Source organism: Dendropsophus ebraccatus, chromosome 2 (genome assembly GCF_027789765.1).
Source record: "Dendropsophus ebraccatus isolate aDenEbr1 chromosome 2, aDenEbr1.pat, whole genome shotgun sequence".
NCBI lineage: Eukaryota > Metazoa > Chordata > Amphibia > Anura > Hylidae > Dendropsophus > Dendropsophus ebraccatus.
In genome coordinates, this window is record NC_091455.1 from 156,842,720 (window position 1) to 156,866,091 (window position 23,372).

Genomic DNA, 23,372 nt, shown 5'->3' on the forward strand with positions numbered 1-23,372 from the left:
CCTCCCAAAGTTACTTTATCTATTGGGAGTTACGCCGGTAATTATTGAAGAAACATATTTTAGGAAGATCAGGGCAATATTCATTTTTTTAATTTGGGGGTGCAGATGGGTCCGAATAAAGCTGGTACTCTTGAGTGCCCCAAAGGAAAACGTAAGGGTGGGGGAAGGGGGGGCGGTTGGGCTTGTGTTTCTGAACTTTTATGACCTTAGCATTTCTCCTTTCAGTCCCTCTCCTGTTTTAGGCTATGTTCACACACCCTGTGAACAACCGGCCGTTCCGTGACCCGGCCGGGTCACGGAACAGCCGGTTTCTGCCCGGATCATCAAGGTCGGTATGATCTGTCCGGCCACAGAGCTCTGATGCGGGTGCATCAGCGTGCGCCCGCATCAGAGCTTCCCCCTGCACACTATGGAGCAAGCGTCCGGAGCCGCTCGCTTCACAGTGTGAACTGACAGGGTTTCCTACGGCCACAATTCATTGAATTGCGGCCGCAGAAAACTGACATGTCAGTTATTTACGGGTCCGCACGGGATCCCGGCCGGAGCATATACGATGTGTGTACACTCTGGCCGGGATCCCATTGAAACTAAGGTATTGTTCCACACCATAAAAACTACCGCCGTTGTTGCCATCAGCAACAACGGCCGTAGTTTTACGTAGTGTGAACATAGCCTTAAAGCGTACCTATTTACTGTATCTGCAAGCACAACAGGATATGTTGGAAAAGTCCTTCAAATACACTTTCTCTCCAGATGAGAGCAATTGACGGAATTCCCAAAAGCGTCATAGATTGCATTGTAAGTGTATTATAATGAAGCCTATAGGATTTTGGTAGTTCTATCCCTGGCTCACATCAGAAGAGACAGTGTATCTGCAGAAGTTTTGAACGTATCCTGCTGTTCTCGCAGAATGATAGGTACGCTTTAAAAGTAGTATTCCCATCTTAACTAATATACAGAGGTACCTTGGTTCTCGAACTTAATTGGTTCCGGAAGGCAGTTTGAGAACAGAGCAGTCTGAGAACAGAGCGGTGTCTTCCCATAGGAAATAATGTAAATGTGTTTAATTGGTTCCAGCACCCACCAATAATTACCTACACTACTCATTTATTACATTAACAAGTGCCTAGTTTAATCACTACAGTACAGTACAGAACAGCACTATACTATACAGTAAATTATACACAAGAAACATTCAACAAAACCAGCAATTTTAGTAAAGTAGTCACTAATCCCCACTCATCTTTTACTGTATAGAGTCTCCCCCGTACCAGCACTGTAACAGATGGGAGATGGTGGGGCACTGACTGTACTACTACTGTGCTGTATATACACTGCAGCATTCTTATACAGTGCTGTATTGTATGTGAAACCTCACCAATGCTAAACTCACCAGGTACAACCCACCTACGCTCGCACAAACGTTCGGATATCGAGTACTTCAAGACTGGGGGCCCAAAAAATGTTTGAGAACCGAGCAAGAGTTTGAGAACCAAAGCAAACTTTCCTTGAAAATACAGTTCCAAGCAGTTTGAGAACAGAGGTACCACGGTACTAATAAACTTGTTGGTCACGGTACATATTTTTGCAAATACATACGATTCCTTCTCCTGACATGCTTCCTTCTCCTGACATGCTGCTCTTTTCCTTCCATTGTTAACAGCTCGTTGTATAGGTAACCGACTGCCATTCTGGAGGTCCCCGGTCGGTGGAGGAGGCCACAGTGATTGCAGAATAATGTGGTAGCGCAACCCCCCCCCCCCCCCCCCCCCCCCGATCCCGCTGTACATCTCCAGTAAGCTCAGCGACGATAACACCGTATCCTGCAGCCTCCTCCAGAGACCGGGGACCTCCATGTGTCGCTGGGAGGGGAAGGTGTTGGGGTGAAAGGAGGAGGAGGGGTATGTGCCCTCCTGCCCCAATCACTCCCAGTCTGCCCCAGTCACTCCCAGTCTGTCTCAGTCACCCCTCATGTATACCTGAGGGATGGGGCGCAGATGTAGAGGCATTAAAGTGTGACTGTCATTTATTTGCTAAAAATGCATTTTTATCATGAAAAAAACAGTTTGAAGCTCTCCCCCTTGTCTTTATGGCTTGCTTATGGAGAAAGGAAGGGTGGAGAGAGATGAGGCATCAAAACAGGACAACAAAGAGATCAACAGTTAATCACCCGTCTATCTCCTTTGATAGTCGGCACTGACCTCTCTGACCAATGAATAACTGTCACCCACCTCTGTGTTGTTTAATCCTTTGTTCTCTGCTGCCAACTAACTCCCTCCTCTCCTCCCCCTCCCCTCTCTATAGAACAGACAGGGTTGTGTCTGATGCAACAAGTCACAATTTCCTGACATTTTGCAGTAAATGGAAAAGAGGAGGGAGGGGGGGACCTGGGAAAAGTCTTTTCGAATGCAGATAATGGCATATTTGCCTAATAAACCCAATTACAAAGTTTCTTAAAACCGCCTGGACTATTGATTTCTGCGGGGAAATAAAATGACAGTGACTCTTTACGTGTTTCTTTATCTGACAAATTCAATGTTTTTTATGTGTTGATTTTTTATTTTTTTTTTATCTGCAGGAATGTGAGCTCTGCTGGAGAGGAGGCACGCAGAAGAATGAGAGAGTGTGATGGACTGACTGATGCTTTACTTCATGTCATCCAGTCTGCACTTGGCAGCAGTGAAATCGATAGCAAGGTGTGTTTTTTACAATGTGCAATCTCTTACAGTAACTCATCTAGCTTAAAGCGTAACTAGCTTTAAGTAGCTAAATATAAATAAATAAAATAAAAAGCCCCTTTAAAATAAGCCTAATTTGCGTTGATAGCTTGTGTGCTTGCTGAGATATTTCCAGTTATTTCACTCAGAAAAATATAGGAATTTTTTTCCTGGATGTCTGAAAGTGGGTGTAAGCTCCCCTCTTTCCTCCCTCTCTCACACCACAGGCACGTCCAAGCATGATGGGAATCCTAGCTTTGCAACATTGGAAGGCCACAGGTTTCACACTCGTGGCTCTCCAAGTGTCGCAACTACTTCTCCCATCTCTGTTGAGTGAGATCCAGGGAAGGAGGGGCTTGTGTTGCTATCGGTGCCCAAGACACCTGTCTTACACGGTGCAAAAAATGGCCTTGAGTATATGCAGTAGTGGTGGGACTAGTAGTAACAGTAGGGCTAGGAATAGTAGTAGTAGGGCTGGGAGTATTAGTAGTAGCTGTAGGGCTGGGAGTAGAAGAAAGACCAGAAGCAAAGTGAGAAAATATTACTTTACTGAAAGAGTAGTAGATGCTTGAAACAAACTTCCAGCAGATGTGGTTGTTAAATCTACAATAGCAGAATTTAAACATGCCTGGAATAAACATATATCTATCCTAAGATAAAAAGAAGGGAAATACTAAAAAACAGATTAGATGGTGTGAGGAATATGGACAGCACTGACCGTATTCAGAAATATTCAAAGTGGTTTTATTTGTGGTGTGTTTTTTATATGTATTGATCCAGTGAATATTTTATAGATCGTAATTGATATTTTATAGATTGAGCAGGCCTATAGCTGATCCAAGTTAATCATATGGACTTATTGATTAGCTTGGAGTCAGGCCGTCTGTTTACCCTTTGTAAAAGACCAAAAGGCTCTCTGCAAGGGGCAATAAACACGGAGCTGTAAAGGAGATGGTGGAGTAGAGAGTGTTGAGTTTGCACCTCTAATGCAGGCTCACTGACTCCATGCCAGCAGGGGGTGGACTCTCTTTAACCTCTTAACGACGCATGACGGGTATAACCGTCATGCGGCTGTTAAGGGGGATCAGAGAGGGCTCCCGGCGTGAGCCCTCTATGCAGCCCGCGGTCCCTGGTTGCTATGTGTAGGGGGGAGATCCATTGTACTGAGCCGGCCAGGGCTCAGCGTTAAAATGACGCTGATTCTGGCTCGACAATCCATGTAGCTGGTCTGCAGCAGACCATTATAATAGAGCACCGATCTGATGGCTCATTGCTCTATTATATACACTGCATTGATCTCAATGGGAGATCAGTGCTGTGTATATAGGAGTCCTAATTACTGTATGTGGAAAAAAAATAAAATAAACATATTTGGTATTGCTGCGTGCGTATTCGCCCGAACTATTAAATGATTACATTCTTGATCTCGCACGGTAAATGGCGTAAGTGCAAAATCCCGCCAAAGTGCAAATTTGCGCATTTTTGTTTACATTTAATCCAGAAAAAAAATTATAAAAAGTGATGAAAAAATAGCATATACGCAATCAAGGTACCAAAAGAAAATGACACCTCAGACAGCCCCATAGACCAAACAATAATAGCGTTATAAGGGTGGGAATAGAGCAATTTTAAACACATTTAGTTTTCTTTCAAAGGTTTACATTTTTTAAAAACCATCAAATAATATAAAAGTTATACAAGTTACATATAGTTGTAATCGCACTGACTTGAGGAACATAGATAACATGTCAGTTTTACCATAGGGCGAATGGCGTAAATGGCAAAACCTCTCAAAATAAAAGGAATTGCACCTTTTTTCAAATTTCGCTGCACGTATAATTTTTTTCAGTTTTTTTCAGCATATTTTATAGAAAAACTAAGTCTGTATTTGCAAAGTATAACTGGTGTCGTAAAAAATTAGGGCTCATGTGGGTCTGTAGGGGGAAATGCAAGCACAGTGGCCTTTGAAATCGTTCATACTTTGTACCAATAAAACATAGAGCCACAGAAGCAATACCATAGTGTTGGTTATGATAAGGACATCGCAGGAAGGCCAATTATGGCTGGTCTACCTGTCCTCATCATGCCATAAGGGGGATCTCACCTTCTGAATGTCTGCTTATCATGTTTGGTATGCCAGGAATCAGAACGGTGAGATATTAATTATGAACTAGATTTGCATTTCCAGGAAAATACATAGTGCTTGAAAAGAGCGCCCCTTTACCAGTGACTTCCCTTTAGGAGAAACTTGGATCCCATTCCTTTAAGAGCGACATGGCTCCCGTCCCTATAAGAGTGACTTGGGTCCCATGCCTTTAAGAGCGACTTGGGTCCCTTTAAGAGTGACTTGGGTCCCGTCCCTTTAAGAGCTAGATGGATCCCTTTAAGAGCTACATGGATCCCTTTAAAAGCGACTTGGATCCCTTTAAGAGCGACCTGGGTCCCTTAAAGGGACCCAGGTCGCTCTTTAAAGGGAATCATTTTGCTCATAAAGAGACCCAAGTCGCTCTTAAAGGGACCCAGGTCACTCTTAAAGGGACCCAGGTCGCTCTTAACGGGACCCATTTAGCTCTTAAAGGGACCTTTTTCGCTCTTAAAGGGACCCAGGTCGCTCTTAAAGGGACCCAAGTCGCTCTTAAACGGACCCATTTCGCTCTTAAAGGGGCCCAGGTCGCTCTTAAAGGCACCCATTTTGCTCTTAAAGGGACCCAGGTCGCTCTTAAAGGGACTCAGGTCGCTCTTAAAGGGACATATTTTGCTCTTACAGGGACCCAGGTTGCTCTTAAAGGGACCCATTTTGATCTTAAAGGGACATGTTTCGCTCTTAAAGGGACCAAAGTCGCTCTTAAAGGGACCGATTTTGCTCTTAAAGGGACATATTTCGCTCTTAAAGGGATCCATTTTGCTCTTAAAGGGACCCAGGTCGCTCTTAAAGGGACCCAGGTCGCTCTTAAAGGGACATATTTTGCTCTTAAAGGGACCCAGGTTGCTCTTAAAGGGACCCATTTTTCTCTTAAAGGGACCCAGATCGGTCTTAAAGGGACCAAGGTCGCTCTTAAAGGGACCCATTTTGCTCTTAAAGCGACATATTTTGCTCTTAAAGGGACATATTTCGCTCTTAAAGGGACCAAGGTCGCTCTTAAAGGAACCGATTTTTGCTCTTAAAGGGACCTATTTCTCTCAAAGGGACCAAGGTCGCTCTTAAAGGGACCGATTTTTGCTCTTAAAGGGACATATTTCTCTCTTAAAGGGACCCAGGTTGCTCTTAAAGGGACCCAGTTCGCTCTTAAAGGGACATATTTCGCTCTTAAAGGGACCCATTTTGCCCTTAAAGGGACATATTTCGCTCTTAAAGGGACCAAGGTCGCTCTTAAAGGGACATATTTCGCTCTTATAGGGACCCAGGTCGCTCTTAAAGGGACCCAGGTTGCTCTTAAAGGGACATATTTCACTCTTAAAGAGACCCAGGTCGCTCTTTAAGAGCGAAATGGGTCTCTTTAAGAGTGAAAAATTTCCTTTAAAGGGACCTAGATCACTCTTAAAGGGACCCATTTCGCTCTTAAAGGGACCCAGGTCGCTCTTAAAGGGACATATTTCGCTCTTAAAGGGACCCATTTCCCCCCTCAAGGGACCCAGGTCGCTCTTAAAGGGACCCAGGTCGCTCTTAAAGGGACCCAGGTCGCTCTTAAAGTGACCAAGGTCACTCTTAAAGGGACCAATTTATCTCTTAAAGGGACATATTTTGCTCTTAAAGGGACATATTTCGCTCTTAAATGGACCCAGGTCGGTCTTAAAGGGACCCGTTTTGCTCTTAAAGGGACATATTTCGCTCTGAAAGGGACATATTTCGCTCTTATAGGGACCCAGGTCGCTCTTAAAGGGACATATTTCGCTCTTAAAGGGACCCATTTACCCCCTCAAGGGACCCAGGTCGCTCTTAAAGGGACCCGGGTCGCTCTTACAGGTACTTAGTTCGCTCTTAAAGGGACCCATTTAGAGCGGCTTGGGTCCCTTTAAGAGCGACTTGGGTACCGTTACTTTAAGAGCGGCTTGGGTACCGTCCCTTTAAGAGCAGCTTGGATCCCGTACCTGCTACATGGCTGCCTCAGCTCTGCTATTTTACTGACTGACCTCTGCTACTTATAATGGTAAAGACCATTGCTAGGTTACCATGACAATCTTACTCATGTCAGGGAGACAAAATGGTTAAGGACCTTCCATATATTACATCTTCTATTGGCCAATAGTGGACATGTGACTGTGGATGGTGTGATACAATGCATGACGAGACCTTAGAGTTCCTATTGGCTGCTATATTTCAGCTATTGGCATATGTGCTGTGATTGGCTGTTAGCGGTTAGAGTGTGGCCATTATTTGCAATGGGCCATTATTTTCTATGGGAAATGTGGGGTCTTTAAACGTAAATTTCTTAAAAACGACAAATCCGATCGAAACGAAAAATAGATAGCACACCACACACCGCCGAGGGCTTCGAAACGCAGTTTGAACGGAGTCTGTGCGCACAGCGGTTCGGGCTGTATTACGCGCAGAAAAATGGCTGGAAGAAGAAACGGAAGAAGAAGAAGAAGAAGAATACGGATTACAATATAGTGCTTTTCAAGCACTATAATAATGGCTGGGGCCTGTACCGTCGATATAGCACCGGGAAAAGTATCTTTTTGATATTCCCAGGTGTGTTCCCTTAAGGCCTGAGGGGGGTGGCTGAAGCTCTGCCCAGAGGGGCTAAGTCAGAGATGTCAGGTGACGCCACTCAGGCCAACCCATTCAGCCCTTAGATAAAAATGAGAGGTTTGCAATATTTGATTGTCACAGAGTTGGGGATCCAATCAAATAGGTTTGGTTCACCACTTTCTAAGCCCATATCCACTGGGAAGGAAGAATCTATACGACGCATCCCTGTGCCAGGTATTAGAACTTATTTTATCCTTTTTATTTTCATTGTTTGCAGTGTCTGTATGTCTTTTGTTAACAATAAGGGAGATGAGCGAATAGTATTCGATTGAATACTGCACTATTCGAAAGATTCGAGTTCGATCGAATATGTGATCGAATATTTGAATCTAAATTAATTTTACTAAAACAGCTAAACAATTGTTTAGCTGTTTTAATAAAGTTTATGCTCCCTGCGAAAGCAGGGAAGCAGTATTACAGGAAACAGTATTATCAGCAATTAGTAATTGCCGGCAATAATGACGATCCCCGTAATAGTTAATATTTAATTAAAAAAGCAAATTTTCGTTCTAATAAAGCTATTTTAGTTGTTCAATAGCTTAATTAAAACGAATCAATGCTTTTGGAATTAAATATACTGTTAATAAAAAAATAAATAAATGTATGTATATATATATATATATATATATATATATATATATATATATGGCTACATCTTGTCACCCACCACACGTCATCCAGAATATGCCCTATGGGGAGTGTCTAAGACTCAAAAGAAACTGTAGCAAGCAAGATACATATGAATTGGAGTTGGATAAATTAAAAGACAGATTTAAAGAAAGGAAATTTCCGCAAGAAATTTTGGATTCAGCAATAGAGAGGGCAGCATTAGTGAGTAGAGAAGATCTGCTGAGTGAGGAATTGTCTAATAGGAAAAAGAAATCTAAGGACAGATCGGACAATAAACAGGTAGTCTTCGTCACCACCTACAGTAAACAATTTTCTAAAATAAGCAAAATAATAAAAAAATATTTACCACTGTTGTGGCAAGATGACAAACTGCAGGTGATGACGAAAGGAGGAGTCAAAGTAGTGTCTCGCAGAGCCCCTACTATAGGTATGACTCTATCCCCCTCACTTTATGTTAGAGAGAAACCCAGGGAACAAACCTGGCTAGATGTGAAGGGGTCATATAAGTGCGGACATCAGCGGTGCATAACATGTTCACATGTTGCGATTTCTAAAGAAGTAACATCATGTTCTAATAATAATACATATAAAATCCAAAGTTACATAAACTGCAATACAACCCATGTAGTTTATGTTGCTACCTGTACACTCTGCAATGTACAGTATGTGCGGTGTACATCCACCAGCCTCAAAATGAGAATTAGGAAACACATATCAGATGTGCGGAATGAGGTGGTGAATGTATCATCCCTAACCAGACATTTCAGGGAAACCCATGCTGGAAAGGTACAGTCCCTAAAAGTTATGGGCATTGAGAAAATCTGTCCACCAAAAAGAGGAGGCTCTCTGAGACGTAAACTATTAAATAGAGAATCCTTCTGGATATTTAGACTAGGAACGAGAGTCCCAGAAGGTCTAAATTCTAGACATGATCTGATCCTGACATATTAAGGTTTATAAATATATTGTCTGGTGCTCTATATATTATATTTAATGTAAGCAACTTTTTAGCCATGCTTTCAATAACATATATGGTGTATGAGAAAAATTGGTTATATTCACCTTCCACTTTGAACTTACTCCTTAAGGGTTAACTTGTTTTTCAAGCCTGTGAAGTTTTTAACATGTGTTATATGGTTCTTAATTGGGGGTTAGTCATGTGATGTATAGCACTACCCTTTATATAGCAATATGAGCTTGTATGTATCATGCTTCAGTTGTGAACAAGGCGCGAGAAGCGCTGAAACGCGTAAACTTTTATTATTACTGTCCTATGTGAAGATTTTCTAATAAAGTATGGAATTTTAATGGTACATGCCGACCTGGTGCTGGACTCTTTTCTCTGGTATGCTGTGACCCTGGTATGCTGTGGTCTTACCGTGCACCGACGGCTATACCACAGCAGGTGAGCTGACCAACAAACAGACTTTTGCATTTACCTTGGAACCACAGGTCGTGCACACCTAGCTGAGCTGAGCACATTAAGACTGAAAGATACAGAATGTCTCAGCAATCTTCACAAATGGATAATGGAGAGGCATCAACACCCGAACAAGCAGGCATCGACCAGATACCACTGGGAGACAATGCTATCAGGAAGGCTAAAGCCGCAGGCGTGTTTGAGATGAACCTCAGTCCAACGGGTGAGAATGCCTCTTCTGACCTACATATACTTATGCGAAAGCTTGAACAGTTGACAATTAAGGAGTTAAAAGTGTGGTGGGATAAAGAAACCTTAATGAAATACGTGGAAAAAGAGATGATACCACGAGGACTTAGGTTGAAAAAATTGCCCACACGTATATATGACCCTGAGTTTAAAGAAGAATGGGAGGCAGCTTTATCCGAGTGCTCACAAAAAATTATGAAACTTATCATCAACAGAGAGCAAAAATATTTGGCTGCATTGGCGGATGAAATTAAAGAAGCCAGGACTCAGATAAACCAGTTTCAACAAGTAATAGGTTTCGATGAATTAAATGTTGCCATTAAAACTAATGTGGAAAAACTAGAGAGCGAAATCATGACCTTCAAGCGCACCAAATTCCAAAGAGATGTATTGGACTATGAAAGAAAAGAGGTATACGCCTGGAAAAATTTCCAAGAACAAAATGATTTGGAAAATGGTGCCACTACCCCACGGTCTATTCTAAAAAAACGCTTCTTCAAAAAACGCAAGTCGAATAAAAGTCCTGCGGATAAACCGCATGTCAGCTTCTCAGATTCTGAGGACCAACGAGGACTTTCTTCTGAATCAGATACATCGGTGGCAGGACCATCGACCACAGCAACGAAAAAAACCACTACAAAAAAGACGAAAACTCCAAACAACGGAGGAGAAGAGGCGGCCGGAAACACGGGAATAAGAAGGTACCCAAAGAGACAATAACACCTGAACTAGGTTATAAATCTGTCTGGTTAAACCAAAAAAACTTGCACAAACATTTACAAATATACAAAAGTCTTTATTAGAGGTCAATCAATTCTTAAAAACAAGTAAAATAACACATGGGATAGAACACAGAGGTCAAAACCGGAGGAGGAGAAAGACATCAGTGTGGCATCACATAATTAAATGGAAAAAGTGGGTAGTTGTTACAGTATAATCATATTAGAACACTACCATCTAGTGGTCATTGCTGTTATGGCACAAAACCAGGATTCACCAGCCTGAAGAGTAAGTAGTGGCTAGCAAATACTCAGAAATTGTATTCAAAACATCAAATCAAACTGCTGAGGGAAACTGTATGTAATCCCAAAGGCAATTTCTATTAATATAGGTTGGTGGATATAATAATCAACCCACCATAGTATACCCGGATTATACACTTATGCCATATATACTACCAATGCCACAAACCACCACTGAGGTCCTAATCCCCGTCCAGCACAGCAGCCCGACGTACGTTTCGCTCACTTCATCAGGAGCTATTGGACTCACTTCAAATACTACAGCTATATATACATACATACATACAAAAAACACACCTGCAATAAATGGGTATCACTTACAACATGTGGATGATGGACTCGGATGCAACAAAATGGCGGAAGGTACCGGAAGGAGGAAGTAAGAAATCCCGAACCAATGATTTATAAGAGGAGGGCTGGAAATCACGTGACACCAGTCTGGGACCCACATAACCGCTCACTATGCCTGTGTATATATCAAAGCCCTTCCCCTGATGTACAATCACTACTAGCGTACACGGCGTTTGTAATCCAGCCTCCCTTCCGCCTACGTCATGGCGTACAAGCGTGCATTTCTTATGCGTTCCACCAGCAAACTAGATGGCACGCACGGACATAATGCCGTGCGCGTCAACTAGCGCATGCGCATCACAACCAGTAAATGCCGCAGCCCACCACAATGCAACGTAGTAGAAGCTACACAATCCCATACACATATTATCAATGGGGGCCTTATTAGATCTACAAAACATGAATGAATACAAGGACAATTCCGGGTACACAATGCCCTATCATTACGCTCATATATAATGTCTATACATTTACTCATACAAAATAAATACATAAAGTGACCAAGTGCTATTAATTTATTATTTATTTGTATATATGTTATTAATATGTATTTTAAATATGTATTTTAAAATTTCAATATATAATATAATCATACCCTCTATAGGTGTAAAAAAATGAAATATCTATTTAATAATTTATTTATTGTGCTATGTGTAATGAAGAATTAATTAATTAATTAATTAATTAAAATAGTAATAACATCCCACCTAACCTTGTGTACATGATTACAATAACCTAAATGCATAATCACAGTCAAACCACAAATCATTTCATTATATACACACGGGGTGATAAAGTAAAAAGTGAAAAAAGTGCAAAGTGCGCAAGTGCAAGCGTGACCGAGAAAACCAAAAAACAAAGTGAAAAAAATTAATTCAATAAAATGAAGTGAACCAAGCCATAATCAACATTGTATATTCCATCTATTCATCAAGTCAATAAATGATAAGACACTGTGTGCTATTCATTTGTGTTCATTCATCACACTCTCTCCCGGAATTCTTCTCTCACATCATTCTTATATCTTTCACCTATAAAAAACCAAAAACATGGCATAATAATAATCAAATACACAGCGGGTGGTGGGAGGGAAGAAAAAAAGGGGGGGGGAGGGGAGAAAAAAGGGGGGGGGGGAAGAGAAGAAAAGGAAAAGGGTAAAAGGGGAGAGACCAGGAGTCCAGTTAATAAGATAGTAAGCCCAACCCATGGCATATTGCCTTCCCTAGTGTGTGTTTTTTTATACATATATCATACACATAATAGCTGATATAATAAACATTATACAAAAAACATTAAAAAGGGAAAAACCCTATTAAAAACAACCGAAGGGATAATACTCAAAGTATTCTTATTATACATAATTATAGTAAAAAGACAGTATGTTACAGCATTAAGACAAGGAACTCTCAATACAAATTACAGAGATGACATACTCAACACTTAAAAATTACCAAGAGGGGCACACTAGACACTAAGCATTTAAGAGATATACTTACAGAAAAGCGCCAAAGCTGTTTACTTCATTAAGGCCCATGGGTACAAGGGTTTGCAGTTTCTCAATCCACATGCATTCTCGTTGGGCTAGATTTTTCTTCCACTCCCCTCCTCTGATTGTGGGGTATACCCGGTCAATCCCTTTTACCTTTAGGAGAGAAAAATCACAATTGTGTTTAAGCTTGAAGTGGCGTGCCAGGGGCTTCAGGGAGAAAGATATATCCCCACGTTGTGCTGACATGATGTCTAAGACATGTTCTCTCACTCTCCTTCTAAGCTCCCTGCTAGTCATGCCAATGTAAACCTTACCACATGGGCACGTGGCATGATATACCACTCCCCTTGTACTACAGTCAATACTATGTGTTATCCAGAAAGACTTCTGGCCCGTTGCATCACTGAAATGTTCCGTCTTGTCAATGTTGGGGCAAGCCACACAACGTCCACAGCTGCGGCAACCCCATTTGGGCCCCTTGCTCCCAAAAGCACTTGCGGGTGTACTTCCCTGGTAGTAACTGTGCACTAGTGTGTCCTTCAGGTTTTTAGCTCTCCTGAATGTCATTGCCACCTTATCCGGTAGGATCGATGCTAAGGTGCAATCACTACGCAATATAGGCCAGTATTTGTTGATTACCTCCCTAACTTCATTGACTCTGGTGTGGTAGTCAATAACCATCCTCACCTGTGAGTCACGTGTATTTGCCCTTGGTTTAGAGTGTAATAGATCCAGTCGATTTTGTCTTTTGCTCTATAATAAGCCCGATTAATAATCCTTTGGCTGTATCCACGTTCTATGAAGCGGGATCGTAGGTCTTCTGCCTGTTTTTCAAAGTCGGCCTCATCTGAACAGAGACGTCGTGCGCGTAGAAATTGTCCTACCGGAATATTATGTATCAGGTGGTTTGGATGTGATGATTTCGCATGCAAAATGGTATTCGCAGAAGTCTTCTTCCGGAAAAGCTCTGTGGAAATAAAACCATCATCTCTCACTACCATGTGTATGTCCAAGAAATCGATGGAACCCTCACCAACTTGGTGTGTCAGCTTGATATTAAGGCTGTTAGCATTCAACTGCCCAATGAAAGTCTCCAAACTCTCTACCGACCCCTGCCAGATCATGAGAACGTCATCAATATACCGGCCCCAAAAGGCCACGTTTTCAATCCCTGGCATGGGGTCGGTGAGAAAGATGGACCTCTCCCACAGCCCCAGGAATAAATTAGCATATGAGGGCGCACATGACGCCCCCATCGCCGTTCCCTGGAGCTGTAGGTAGAAAGTCTCTTTAAAGACAAAGAAGTTGTGTGTTAACACAAACTCTAAGGCCTGCAGCAAAAAATCCCCAAGATCCCTTGGGAGATTGCTACTTAAGAGAAAGTGTCTCACCGCATTGAGTCCATCTTTATGTCGAATTGAGGTATAGAGAGATTCCACGTCACAGGTTACTAGTATCATGTTGTCATCCAGTTGGAGGCCATCAATTCTTTTCAGGACATCATTAGTATCCTTAAGGTATGACAGTAGTGTACCTACTAAAGGAAGAAGGTAGTGGTCAATCAGTCTGCTAATAGGCTCACATAAATTATTAGAACCAGACACAATAGGTCGACCTGTTGGCACTTTGTCATTTTTATGCACTTTAGGTAGTAAGTAGATGGTGGCAATTGTGGGATTAGTTGGAATAAGAGCTTCAACTTCTTTCTTAGTGAAAATGCCCTTATCCAAAGCCTCATCCAACATGGAAGTCAGTTCGGCCTTGTAGTTGTTCAAAGGGTTAAAAGTCAGTCTACGATAGCACTCTGTCACTCGAAGTTGGCGAAACATCTCCCGTTCGTATAAAATTACCGGCCATACCACCACATTCCCCCCTTTATCTGACTGCTTGAAAACCACATCCTTCCATCTGCGCATGTCATTCAAGGCAATATTCTGCTCAAGTGTGAGATTGTCATACCTTTTAGTCTCTGGGATACTTCTGAGATCACGTTTCACCAGTCTGACAAACATATCTATTTCTGGTGACTGAGAGAGTTGTGAAAAATTCTTTGATTTGAGACGTAACGTAGATGGCAAAGTACCCCTATTGTCTTCCTCTTGTTCCTCCAACAGCTCGACCAAAGTGTTTATAGAGTCCCGTTCTTCATCTGACCATTCACCAACCTATGTGTCCTCAAGGCTCTTTTGAAGGTATCTTCTTCAAAAATACCTTCCTGGCAAATAGCATGACATCTTTCAGTGCTGTAAAAAAATTAAATTTAGCGGAAGGACATATAAATCTGTCTGGCCAAATTATCTCTGATATGCAGTTGTCTGTTTTACAAAAGGGAATGAACTTTTCACCTACCTGTAATTTTGATTTATTTAAAACTATACTAGATGTTAATACATTTTCTCGCAATTTAACAGTTAAAAGACACTTTTTTGACAGCCAGAAGGAGGATAAGGTAACATCTAGTATGGAAAATATGTATTCTGTTAACATGTGTACCAATTTAACTGAACAGCTGTCTACTTTGAATCTACACTGTCTAGCTGCAGAATCTATGATAAAGGACAATTCACATGCTGCGTCTTTTGTGACTAGCAATCCTGGGTTTTATCCAGTGGCTTCACGCTGTGAGACACTGGATAGATTCCAGGAGCTAGTAGAGAGGGATCTAACGGACCTTGAGTCGGCAGTAACACTGAACCACGCACAGGATAATTTAACTAAAGAAGAGCGGCTTGCTCTCATGGAATTAAAAAATAATAAAAATCTTACGATCCGTAGTGCGGATAAAGGTGGAGCAGTAGTGCTGCTTGACTCGGGCCTATATGAAAAACTTAACTATGAAATGCTTGCGGATACCAATACGTATCGTAGGCTTTCATCAGATCCTACAAAGTTGTTTCAGACCAAACTTCAACGACTGGTCGAGGATGGTGTGGTTATGGGGGCTATTACTCAAAAAATGGCAGATTTTCTGCTGATAGAAGATCCTATCACCCCTACATACCACTCTCTGCCAAAAGTACACAAGGGGATCTTCCCCCCCCCCCCCCCCCATGAGACCCATAGTAGCCAGGATCGGCTCTATGGAAGAACGACTAGGCTCATGGGTAGATCATTACTTGCAACCCTTGGTTACAGTAACCCCCTCTCATGTGAGAGACACTAAACATGTACTGAATATCATGAAGAATTTTGGTTGGTGCGAGGGGTGGAAATTAGCTACAATGGATGTGGTAGCGTTATATCCTTCCATTCCGAGAGAGATAGCTATTACATCACTAGAATACTATTTAACCCCTTAAGGACAGAGCCTGAAATGGCCTTAATGACAGAGACAAATTTTATGAATATGACCAGTGTCACTTTATTCATTAATAACTTCGGGATGCTTTTACCTATCCGGCTGATTCTGAGATTGTTTTCTCGTGACATATTGTACTTTACATTTCTGGTAAATTGGAGTCGATACTCATAACGAATCTTTATGAAAAAACCCCAAATAATGTGAATAAATGTGAAAAAAAGCATTTTTCCAACTTTGAAATTTTTTTGCTTATACAGAAAGTGGTTATACCACATAAATTATATATTAAATAGCATTAGCAACATGTCTAATTTATGTTGGCAGCATTTATTAAACGATCTTTCATTTTTTTTAGACAATAGTAAGCTTAAAACATTAGCAGCAAATTTCCAAATTTTCAGTAAAATTTCAAAATCAGATATTTTTAGGGACCTGTTCAGGTTTAAAGTGTATTTGAGGGGCCTGTATGTTAGAAAGCCCCACAAAGCACCCCATTTCAGAAACTGCACCCCCCACACTCTGCAAAAGCATATCCAGAAAGTGTTTTAACCCCTTAGGGGAGTCACAGAAATAAAAGCCAAGTGTGTAAGAAATTTGAAAATTTTAATTTTCTGTGCAGAGATTTTATTGTAATCCAATATTTTTCATAATTATAAACCTATTACCAGAGAAATTCACCCCAATATTGATTGCCCCGTTTCTGCAGTTTATAGAAATACCCCATATGTGGCCCTATTGCGCTATTTGACGCAACCACAAGCCTCAGATATAAGGGAGCGCCTAGTGAATTTCAATGCCTCCGTTATATTTGGTCATTTTTGACTGTACCACTTCAGGTTGGCAGAGGCTCTGGGGTGCCAAAACCCCTTAAGGAATGTAACAAGGGGTGCGGTGAGCATTTGGACCCCACAGGTGCTTCACAGATTTTCCGAACAATATGGCGTGAAAAAAGAAAAAATTATTTTTTACACTAAAACGTTGTTCTAGCCTTAAATTTTTCATTTTTTAAAGAGATAAGAGGAAAAAAAAGACACAAAATGTGTAGCGAATTTTCTCCCGAGTACGGAAATACCCCACATGTGGCGATTAAGTGCCAAGGGGGCGCAGGACGAGCCTCCAAAGGGAAGGAGCGCCAATTGGCTTTTGGAAGCTGAATTTCACTGGAAAGGATTTCAAGGGCCATGTCGCATTTACAGAGCCCTCGTGCTGCCAAGACACTGGAAACCCCCCACAAGTGACCCCATTCTGGAAACTACACCCCTCAAGGAATCTAACAAGGGGTGCAGTGAGCATATGGACCCCACTGGTGACGGGCACAAATGTTGAACAATGTGACGTGAAAGGGAAAATTTTCATTTTTTCACTTTCATGGCACAAATGTGCCCATCATCAAGGGGTCCATATCCTCACTGCACCCCTTTTTAGATTCCTTAAAGGGTTTAGTTTCCAGAATGGGGTCACTTGTGGGGGGTTTCCAGTGTCTTGGCAGCACGAGGGCTCTGTAAATGCGACATGGCCCTTGAAATCCATTCCAGTGAAATCCAGCTTCCAAAATCCAAATGGCGCTCCTTCCCTTCGGAGGCCACCCTGCGCCCACATGGCGCTTTATGTCCACATGTGGGGTATTTACGGACTTGGGGGAAATTGCTCTACACATTGTGTGTTTTTTTTCTCTTTTAACCCCTTGTGAAAATGAAAAATTCAAGGCTAAACCAACATTATAGTGTAAAAATTTTTTATATTTTATTTTCACGCCACATTGTTCCACATTTGTGCCAGTCACCAGTGGGGTCCATATGCTCACTACACCCCTTGTTACATTCTCTGAGGGGTGTAGTTTCCATGATGGGGTCACTTGTGGGGGGGTTTTACTGTTTTGGCAACACAGGGAGTTTTTAAATGCAACATGGCCCTCGAAATCCATTCTACTCAAATCCAGCCCCAAAAAGCTAAATGGCGCTCCTTCCCATTGGAGGCTTGTCTTGCGGCCGCATAGCGCCTTAGGTCAACATGTGGGGTATTTCCGTACTCGGGGGAAATTTCTCTACATGTTTTGTTCTGTTTCTTCTCTTTTAACCCCTTGTGCAAATGAGAAATGTCAAGACTAGATCAACGATGTTGTGTAAAAATAAAATTTTTAACACTAAAACATTGGCCTAGCTGTGAATGTTTCATTTTCACAAGGGTTTAAAAGAGAAAAAACCCACAAAACGTGTAGAGCAGTTTGTCCCGAGTACAGAAATACCCCACATGTGCACATAAAGCGCCATGCGGACGCAAGACGAGCCTCCAATGGGAAGGTGCACTATTTGGCTTTTGGAGGCTGGATTTGGCTGAAATGGATTTCAAGGGCCATGTTGCATTTACAGAGGCCCTATGCTACCAGGACAGTGGTAAACCGCCACAAGTGACCCCATTTTGGAAACTACACCGCTCAAGGAATCTAACAAGGGGTGCAGTGAGCATATGGACCCCACTGGTGACGGGCACAAATAGGGAACAATGTAACGTGAAAGTGAAAAATTTCCATTTTTCATTTTCACAGCACAAATGTGCCAGTCATCAAGCGGTCCATATGCTCACTGCACCCCTTTTTAGATTCCTTGAGGGGTGCAGTTTACAGAATGGGGTCACTTTTGGGGGGCCTCCACTGTCTTGGCAACACAGGGCCTTTGTAAATGCGACATGGCATTCACCATCCATTCTAGCCAAATGGCGCTCCTTCCCTTCGGAGGCTTACCCTGCACCCGCCTGGCGCTTTATGTTCACATGTGGGGTATTTTCATACTTGGGGGATGTTGCGCTACATATTTAGTGTTTTTTTTATCTTTTAACCCCTTGTGAAAAAGAAAAAATAAAGACTAGATCAATGATTTAGTGTAAAAAAATTTTTTTTTTTTACACTAAATGTTGGTCTAGCCTTAATTTTTTTCATTTCCACAAGGGGTTAAAAGAGAAAATAAATGCAAAACGTGTAGGGTAATTTACCCTGAGTACAAAAATACCCCACATGTGGATATAATGGGCCATATGGGCACAGGGCAAGCTACCAGAGGGACAGAGCGCCATTTAGAGGCTGGAATGGAGGATGGAGGCCATGTCACATTTACAAAGCTCCTGTGCTGCCAGGACAGTAGAAACCCCCCACAAGTGACCCCATTCTGGAAACTACACCCCATAAGGAATCTAACAAGGGGTGCAGTGAGCATATGGACCCCACTGGTGACGGGCACATATGTAGAACATGTGCTGTGAAGATGAAAAATACCATTTTTTTTCATTTTCACGTCCCAAATGTGGCCGTCACCAGGGGGCCATATCCCCGCTGCCCCCTTGTTAGATTCCTTACGGGTGTAGTTCCAGAATGGGGTCACTCGTGGGGGGTTTGTACTGTCCTGGCCGCACAGAGGCTTTCTAATTGCATCATGGCACGCCTCTAATGGGAATGAGGGCCGTGCCTATTTAGTTGGGGAAAAGGGACAATTTTAATTAATTTGGGAGTATTAGGCCAATTATTAGTTTATAAGGTTGAAAATGACAGGTGTCCATCAAATTCAACCTGTGTTGATCCAGAGGAAGGCAAAAAACCCTCGTGAGGCAGACGACAGTAGCCTCATCACAGGGGAAAAATTCCTTCCCGACTCCATATTGGCAATCAGACTAATCCCTGGATCAACGTGACCCCTGAAATAGGAATAAGGGACAGAATTTAGAAAATTTAGAACTCCAATGACGTGTGCTACGCCTTGAAGCAATCCTTTATGCAGAGGCCGGGGTGATCAGGACAGGTGTCACACTGGTAAGTGGTGTCCTTCCTGATCCCCCTTTTACGGCACACTCTGCATTTCTTTTAGGATCTCCCCTTTTTTCCAGTGTGGGGACTTCACCTGGAAAATGTTGTCCCTGTACGATACGGGGTCCTTCATATCCAAAAGTGCTGGGGCCCGCTCCGTGGCTGCCGAATATCAGGGCTTTGATCACTGCTTCCTGGAAATCAAGGAATTTCCCCGGGTGGCCGGCATATCGGTACAGCACAAAAGCGTTGTACATCGCTGTCTGTACCAGATATACGGCCACCTTTTTATACCACGTTCTGGTTTTTCTCGTGGCGTTATATGGTTTCAGGACTTGATCTAAGAGATCAACTCCTCCCATATACTGATTGTACTCTAGAACACAATCAGGTTTGTTCACCACGTTTGTGGTACCACGTACAGTGACAGGGGTGGTGCTATTCCTGTGAATTGTGGTCAAAATAAGGACATCGCGTTTGTCCTTATATTTGACCAACAACATATTGTCACAGGCATAGGCCTTGCTCTCCCCCCTTGGCATTACTTGTCTAACAGGGTGACTTGGTAGACCTCTTTGATTTTTTCGGATCGTGCCGCAAGCTACAGTAGCTCGGGCAGCGAGTGACCGAAACAGGGGGATGCTGGTATAAAAGTTATCAACGTACAGGTGATAACCTTTATCCAGCAGTGGGAAGATCAGTTCCCAAACGATCTTCCCACTAACTCCGAGGATGGGGGGGCATTCTGGGGGCTGGATTTGGGTGTCCCTACCCTCATATACTCTAAATCTGTAAGTGTACACTGAGGTACTCTCACAGAGTTTGTATAGTTTCACGCCATACCGCGATCTTTTGTTAGGAAGGTACTGGCGGAAATGGAGTCTTCCTTTGAAGCTCAGGAGGTACTCTTCTACTGAGATGTATTTCTCTGGGATATACATCTCAGTAAATTTGGCTGAGAAGTGCTCTATGACCGGCCGTACTTTGTACAGTCGGTCATACGAGAGATCATCTCGTGGGGGGCACCTTGCATTTTCATTGTAATGCAAGAATTTTAGGAGGACTTCGAATCGAAACCGTCTCATGGCCATACTGTAAAGTGGGGTACTATAAATAATATCCCCACTCCAGTATTGCCGAATTGTCGGTTTTTTTACTAGGCCCATGTGCAGCAGGAGCCCCCAAAATTTTGTCATTTCGGCTGCATCAGTAGGGGTCCATGCCATGGGCCTAGCAAAAGAAGAGGAGGGGTTCTGGGCTATAAATTGGTGCGCGTACAGGTTTGTTTGCGCCACCATCAAATTGATAAGGTCATCAGAGAAATAGAGCTTGAAAAAGTCTATTTCTCTGAGACCTGTGGGGTTAATTTGGATTCCCGCCGTTGCCATAAAGCCAGGAATCCAGGGCTGATAATTTTGGGGGTCTGGGGTCCAGATGGGGTCACCTATCTGGGGGGCGGGGGGCAGGATGGGGTCACCTGTCTGGGGGGCAGGGGGCGGTATGGGATGACGTGTCTGGGGGGCGGGGGGTGGGTTGGGATGACGTGTCTGGGGAGCAGGGGACGGGATGGGGTCACCTGTCTGGGGAGCAGGGGGCGGGATGAGATGACGTGTCTGGAGGGCAGCCCGAGGCGTCCTCCTTGGACGCTAAGGTCGATAGTCATCATCACTGGATGATGATGATGATGATGATGATAATGATGATGAGGATGAATGGAGGAAAAAAGGATCCCCCCATTCATCCTCACTGGCTGTTTCGGTGTCGGAGGCAATAAGCGCGTATGCCTCCTCCACCGAAAACACTCTCTGGGACATTATTCGGGGATTGGTGTATGGGGGGTATGTAAATGTGATGTAGTGTAGTGGTGTAGTGTAAAACTTTATTTCAAGTAGTGTAATGTGTAATGTGGGGTAGTGTAGTGTAATGTAGTGTTTTATACGTGTTTTTCACAGTAAGGGGGGGGGAAACCTACGCCAAAAAAGGAGTTGCTGATAAATGCCGCACTTATGTGCGGTACTTATCAGCAGACAGTGGCGGTAGGATATAGAAAAAAAGGGGGGGGGGGGGGAGGGGGGGAAAAAAAAACCTACGCCAAAAAAGAGGAGTTGCTTATCAGCGGCACACTTACGTGCTATGCTGATCAGCACTCAGCGGTGAAAGGGCGCAAAAAAAAAAAAAAAATTGGGAAAAAAAAAACAAAAAAAAAACCTCTTTACTCCAAAGCCACTGATTAGTGTATTATATACACTAGTCAGCCGCTAGGGGGCAGTACAAGTACCTGGACGAAGATATCCGAAGAAAAACGACGAAAGCCGACGAGAGCCGAGCGAAACCGACAGGAGCCGAGCGGAGACGACGGAGAATCACGTGGACGCCGCGGGACCGCAGATCTTCCGTCCGGACGCCGGGATCCGGTGAGTATGGTCCTCACACACCACACACACCTTCTCTGCACCTCTTGGCTAACTAGCTGAGGGGTGTAGAGAAAAGTAATAATATTTATTTTTACTTTGATCGCCGCTATTGGCCGGCCGGGCTTGGCCGGCCAATAGCGGCGATCTGGGGGGTGGCACCATGGCCCCCTCCAGTATACACAGTAATGGTAATTGGTGCTGTCTCGTACAGCACCAATCACCATTAAATTCCGGGGCCCGGAAAATTGCTGTAGTTGGCTGATTTGAATAAATCAGCCAATTACAGCGATCATCTGCACGGGGGGTGTAATCCACCCCCCGTGCTGACAAGCTACGATGGTCTGCTGTGTATTACAGCAGCCATCGTTACCGGATCGCCGTGTGTTTACACACAGTGATCCGGTAAACATCGGGCGTATGTGTACGCCCGTTTGCGTTAAGTACCAGGCTGCGGGGTGTACACATACGCCCGATGTCGTTAAGGGGTTAAAGAAATTTGGCTCATACTCAGATCCAGAAATTGAATTTATCATTATGGCTACAGATTTTCTTTTAAGCCACAATTATTTTGTGTTCAATGAAGAATATTATTTACAGATCCAAGGAGTGAGTATGGGAGCCAAATTCTCACCACCCCTAGCCAATATTGTGATGTCATGCTTAGAGGAAAAATACATATTCTCAGCAAATAACAAATTTCTGAAGCATATTCAGTGGATCGGTCGTTATATAGATGACTTGGTCCTGGTGTGGAAGGATTCGGAGGACTCCTTCAAGCTATTTGCTGAGTATATAAATAACAATGAATATGGTCTGAAATTTACAACATGTTTTGGAGGTAATGGAAGTATCCTTTCTGGATGTACGTTTGGTGGCTGACACAAACAATAATTGTGTACAGATTTTGCCGTATAGAAAGGATTGTGCAGGTAATTCTATATTAATGGCTACATCTTGTCACCCACCACACGTCATCCAGAATATGCCCTATGGGGAGTGTCTAAGACTCAAAAGAAACTGTAGCAAGCAAGATACATATGAATTGGAGTTGGATAAATTAAAAGACAGATTTAAAGAAAGGAAATTTCCGCAAGAAATTTTGGATTCAGCAATAGAGAGGGCAGCATTAGTGAGTAGAGAAGATCTGCTGAGTGAGGAATTGTCTAATAGGAAAAAGAAATCTAAGGACAGATCGGACAATAAACAGGTAGTCTTCGTCACCACCTACAGTAA

At 42.9% G+C, this 23,372-nt stretch overlaps 1 protein-coding gene across 1 annotated transcript in view; it reads left to right on the plus strand.

Annotated features, from left to right (window-relative positions):
- The window catches only part of CTNND2 (catenin delta 2), an 891,951-nt gene that overhangs the window by 729,060 nt on the left and 139,519 nt on the right, over positions 1-23,372 (plus strand). The window contains exon 13 of the mRNA XM_069958560.1: positions 2,579-2,696. Within this exon, the coding sequence (XP_069814661.1) occupies positions 2,579-2,696 (118 nt within the window). The remainder of the gene's footprint in view (positions 1-2,578; positions 2,697-23,372) is intronic.